At 36.5% G+C, this 6000-nt stretch overlaps 1 protein-coding gene across 1 annotated transcript; it reads right to left on the reverse strand.

Moving 5' to 3' along the window:
• Positions 1–2196: 2196 nt before the first annotated feature.
• Positions 2197–5585, reverse strand: LOC104237452 (uncharacterized). Its single transcript, XM_009791607.2, has 6 exons — positions 5214–5585; positions 4035–4214; positions 3744–3825; positions 3564–3671; positions 3211–3369; positions 2197–2537 (listed from the first exon to the last, which is right to left on the reverse strand). The coding sequence occupies exons 1-6, from the start codon at positions 5463–5465 to the stop codon at positions 2341–2343; spliced, it is 978 nt and encodes a 325-aa protein (XP_009789909.1). The 5' UTR covers positions 5466–5585; the 3' UTR covers positions 2197–2340.
• Positions 5586–6000: the final 415 nt, after the last annotated feature.

Raw genomic sequence — 6000 nt, forward strand, 5'->3', positions numbered from 1 at the left:
TCATTGAAACACTGGGGTTTGAAGTACCTTTACACTAGTATGTAATCCATTCTATCCTAGGAGAAAATAATTCACTCGGGTACTAGGAGGGGATTAAGTTTCTTAAGAAAACATCGTGAATTCAGTGAGCTCGGATTAAATTCTATTTATTCTACATTTCTGGTTATACGTTATTTTTCTTCTCCAGAATTATTTTACAAATACAATATACTAACAAGCTTAAAGAACTTAATTATTTTCTGTATTTGTATTATACTCATTGTTCTTGAGACTAAAACCTTTGTGGTCTTCTACTCCCGTTTTGGACATTAAAAGCCTTCGTGGTTTTCTACTTCATTTGTTTACTTTAACGTATATTCTGTTTTGGTTTATTATCTGTTATTCGGAGATTAAAATCCTAGCAATTTTCTACTCCATTGGAGATTAAAATCTACGTGATTTTCTACTCCAGTTTTATTCGGTTTGAAGATATAAAAACTTTGTCTATTAAATGTTTGTTTGTGTCATATTTTTACAAAAATGACGAATGAGAACAGAAACCAGACTGTTCCTATGGTGACTGCCAATGCATCGGCAAGCCAAACAACATTGGCACCGGCACCGGCAGAAAATCCCGAAAAGTTTTTCGGGATTGATTTCAAGCGGTAGTAGCAGAAGATGTTCTTCTACTTGACGACTTTAAGTCTACAGAAGTTCATTAAGGAAGATGTTCTTGTTCTGCCCGACGAAACTCCAGACAATGAACGTTTTCTCATGACTGAGGCGTGAAAGCATTCTGATTTTCTGTGCAAAAATTACATTCTTAGCGGACTGGAGGACGATCTGTATAACGTCTATAGTAATATGGAGACATGAAAAGAACAATGGATTGCGCTTGAAAGGAAATACAAAACTGAAGATGCCGGGTTCAAGAAATTTGTTGCCGCTAAATTTTTGGACTACAAAATGGTAGATAGCAAGTCTGTTATTACCCAAGTCCAGGAATTGCAAGTAATTATTCACGATCTTCTTGTTGAACGTATAAGTCGAATTAATACTGATGTTGTAAGTATTACTTATATTATTATTACTAACAGAATTTTCATTGAAGGTCTTGTTATCAATGAAGCATTCCAAGTTGCAGCGATAAATGAGAAGTTGTCTCCTTTGTGGAAGTACTTCAAAAATTACTTGAAATACAAACGCAATGAGATGTTGCTTGAAGATCTCTTTGTTCGGTTGAGAATCGAAGAGGACAACAGAGCTGCTGAAAAGAAAGGTCGTGGAAACTCAACAATAATGGGAGCAAACATTATTGAGGATGCTCCTCAAAATAATAGAAAGAGGAAGAAGGCTTCTGGGCCGAAAAGCAACCCAAACAAAAAGCGGTTCAAAGGAAATTGCTACAATTGCTACAACTGTGGGAAAGCTGGACACAAATCGACAGAATGTCGTGCTCCAAGGAAAGACAAGAAGAAGGGTCAAGCAAATAGATAATGCAAAAAGCGGATAAATTATCCGACCCGACCCATGTTTGATATGGATAAAAAACAGGTTTTGGCTTCTTGAATATGATCACTTTTGGGAGAATTCTTCGTTATTCCAAATTTGAGGAACCCCCAATTTGAGGCTTTACAAGTGTAAAAGTTAAACTCATTAGTTATTCATTAATTATCCATTTTCAATCCGGATAATATATTTTTTTTTATAAGTTCATTATCCAACAAATTTTTTAATAGATAATATGGTTGGATAACTGTTTTCTTTTAACCATTTTGCCACCGCTAACCAGACATGATATGAAATGGATATTTAAGTGTGAGAAACATGTGCACTCATCTGAACTAACATGAACTGCTAAAAATGCATCTAAAGCAACTATAAATTTCATGTTCACACAAATTGTTTTGAACCCCAAATAATCCTATGGTCATGGATTAGCATGATTTCTTGTCACATGTTCTGCCTCTAGCAATTAAAGATAAATGGTCTTTGTTTTAGCCAGAGCCAGCTAGACCTTGCAGTTTGTAGTCAATAATACTTCAGCATGTCACTCCTCTGAGTTATCCAGTGAAGTATTAAATGGAAAACGTTTGCTCTTTTTTCAGCTTTATGTTCAAGGCTTTTGTTCTATTACTTGAATGACATCTACATTCATTCTGGAATCTGTATTTTGTACTTAAACTTGGAAATGGATAAGAAATTGGGAAGTACAAGTAAACGCGTAAAAAGGTTTTGTTTTATTGGAATTTTGCAAGTAAAAGTATAATACATGCAGCAGAGGTTGGGGGGACTGGGGAAGTGCAGGGCTTACAGGCTATATTTTAACATTAAGAACAAGAACACTCTCTTTTACAACATTTAAACAGTAAGCAAAATCTTCCCAATGTGCTTGCTGCTTTCCATTAACTGATGAGCCTCAGCAGCTTCTGCTAAAGGGAAGTACTTGTACACCACCGGTTTCACCTTGCCTGCTGCAATTGCTGGCCAAACATTCTTCTCCACTTCTCTCACAATTTGAGCTTTGTTTTTTGCGCTTCTACTACGCAAGCCAGCAGCTGTAGAAAAGTCACAAAACGACATAAAATATACTGAAACGCAACCGGAAATGACGTCCATGTCATTCATTCATAGAAAAACTCCGATTTGATTAGATTTCAAAGGGAGCTCTCTCAAAGATGTCAGTGAAGGAGTCTTTAACAGCTTAACTAAGGGAGGGGAAAACTTGCTTTGTTTTAACTTCATTGAAGTAGAAGCAGTTTGCATTAGCCAAAATGGGAAGGCAGAAAAAGAAGTCAGAGAATACTAACAATTGAACATTTGATGAAACTATCGTACATCACTATGACACGAGATATCAGGGTAAATCAGATAGCTTCGTTTCTCGAGCCTATTCTTAGAATTGAAGCTGCAACTGAGAACTATTGCCTATCCATGGAATTAACCAACTTAATCTACACTCTAAGCCCAAGTGAACACTATACCTTAGAAGTCATCTGTTGACATGTGCAACTATTTGAATACATTCTCAGTCCACTCATTGAGCTAGTTGGAGACAAGATAGAAAGAAACTAGAAATGCAGTAGGCCGTTTTGAAATTTCTCTCTTCCAGTTGACTAAGGGCGTTCTTCTTTGATGTATTAGGTCAAAAAAAATCACCACGTCAAGCTTAAGAATATAACTTCACAGAAAGTTCCAACTCCAAATATATCAGAGGTCATATGCACTTACCCTGCACTGTCAGGCGTCTTGCTAACAAACCGGCAAGATTTACTTGTGTCACTGTGCCTCCCATAAAACCAATAATGAAGAGCCTACCATCAACATTGAGGCTGTCGAGGTTTTGTTGGAAGTATGAACCTCCTATATTATCTAGTATGACGTCAACACCTGTGTTGAACATTGATATTAGAATATCCTTGATCGATATAAGACATGAGAAGAAGCTGAGTGGTGGCCCACTGACCCATGAGTTATATGACGACCATCATTATTTTCTATAGAAAAACGGATTGTCAATTTTTAACTGATACCACAAAGACCTAGTTCCAAGCGCAATAAGTGATGCCTATGAGAATGATTACCTTTCCCTCCTGTTTCCTCCTTGATGCGGGTAACAAAGTCTTCAGTCTTATAATTGATGCAAACATCAGCACCAAGTTCTTTGCATGCAACAAGTTTTTCCTCACTTCCTGGTGAACAAGATTTGACATAGTTAGCTGAATGATTTTAGTCGCATAATGAGATAAGCTATCATCACGAACCTGCTGTGACAAAAATTTTGACTCCAAGGCACTTAGCCATTTGAATGGAAAAGGTACCAATTCCGCTAGAGCCTCCATGTATCTGAAAGTAACCCATGTAGCTATAAGTCATTTCACTTTCTTGATCTTATTCCACGGGAATCAGGGGTATAAAGATTCAACTATGAAGATACTACCTAAACGATTGTGCCAATTGAGTAAATCGCTGATAACCTACATAAGGTAAAAGAAAAAGGAACTACTGCAAAACAGCAAAATGTATTAAAGAATAGCTTTGGTCTGTCTAATCACCAGGAACGTTTCACCCGAGGAAAGCTTGCTCGTCATGAAAACAGTTGACCAAACAGTACATGCCACCTCAGGAAAACTAGCTGCATCTTGTAAAGAAACACCTGATGGAACAGGAAGAACTTGTCCAGTAGGTACAGCTACTTTCTCCGCGTAACCTCCACCACCAATGAGAGCACATACCTATTATGTAAAGTTTTTAAATCATCAATGAACTGAAAAAAAATTCCTTTCAAACAATACATGGAAATGTACTCCTAATTTACGAAGAAAAGAACATAAGCTCAAAAAAAAAATGTGATGTCTGCTGCTAAGGCTTAACAGGAACTTAATTGTATAAGTTTTACTTCACCAAGCTAATGGATTAATTGCAACCTTAGCTAACAAGGGTTTGTTCAAAATCATTCAGGTTACTGTTCTAGGAAATGCTTTCACGTTGAAACTAGGAGGCTTTCACGTTATTTTGCACTCTACTCCTACTCCAGAGCCCTTAGTCTTTTCAAGACAGAGACATTATTTCCCCTCCTCGGTACACAATAAACCCCACTTCCACCGCTCTTAGATTCAACAAAATTTATGTCAAACTAAACACCAAAACATGGAGAAAATATTACCTCATGGTGAAATATTTTACACCATAATACAACAACAATAACTACCCCATAATCCCAATTCTCAAACTAGGTGGACTCAGCTATATGTATCCTCTAACATTCTGCTCTATTGGGGCTCATTTTATTCCAATACTTAATAATTGTTCTCTAAATCTTACATATCCCTACACTGACATAGAAAACTCTACTTAGAATATAAAAGAAACCACTGACAAATAACCAAATGTAAGTGCACCAATAATTATAAGTCTATAATCCCAACGAGTTATATTGTCATATGGCTTTTGCTTTCTTCATGTTCCCATCATATCTAAGTCCACATAGATTCCAAAAATATTGTAGGTCTTTTAAAGACAACTTTCATGTTATATTAAGTCATATACCAAAAGAAAAACTACCAATTCAACAATACCAAACAACTCAAAATTAGGCCTCAATTCCCCAACTGGCCGGGTTTGCTACATGAATACTTGACATCTATTCCGCTCCATTTGAGTTCGTTTTCTAAAAACTAACAATTTCACTAGATAAATGCACATTTCAAGAATAAAGTTGTAATCAGACAAACCAGGTCACCAATTTTCCAGCGAGTAACATCCTTGCCGACGGCTTCAACAGTGCCAGAACATTCAAGACCAGGGTATTCACTGTCACCTTTAGGGGGTGGGTATTTACCTTGGCGCTGAAGGGTGTCAGCTCTATTAAGGGCAGTAGCTGCTATTTTGATCAACACTTCATCTTCTTTGATTTGTGGGTCTTCCACTTGTTGTATCTGCAACACCTCTGGTCCACCTGGACTTGTTATCACTACAGCCTTCATCCTAATCACTATCAATTTTACAGAGTGTGACTCACTGAGGTAACAAGGTTTTGGCGATAACTATGGTGTCTCGAGTGGGAGATGCTTACACGACTTTATTACATACGTCTACTATTTTGTGTTGTGTTCTTGAAAGCTCTATGTTCTGTCTAATTGCAACAGCACCCCCGACCTTATAAAATAAAAGATCAGCTCCTCTAAATTTTGATAATTAAATTCTATATATTGGTTTTTACAACAAAATAGAAAAAGGAGGACAAAAAGAAAATGAAAAGGGTGTCCGATGTGCATCTCAAATTGTACGCTGAGAAATAAATAAATAAAAATATGTTTACTATAACGGAAAATATATTTCGAATTGTTTTTCTTGAAAATGTATTTTGTGTGTTTGGTTAAGTAGTGAAGAAAGTTCTTAGCTGAGAAAAAAGTTCTTGAGAGCTCTATGTTCTGTCTAGTTGCAACATCACCCCCTCTAAATTTTGATAATTAAATTCTATATATTGGTCTTTACTTCAAAAAAGCAAAAGGAGGACAA

This window comes from Nicotiana sylvestris, chromosome 2 (assembly GCF_000393655.2).
Source record: "Nicotiana sylvestris chromosome 2, ASM39365v2, whole genome shotgun sequence".
Classification (NCBI taxonomy): Eukaryota; Viridiplantae; Streptophyta; class Magnoliopsida; order Solanales; family Solanaceae; genus Nicotiana; species Nicotiana sylvestris.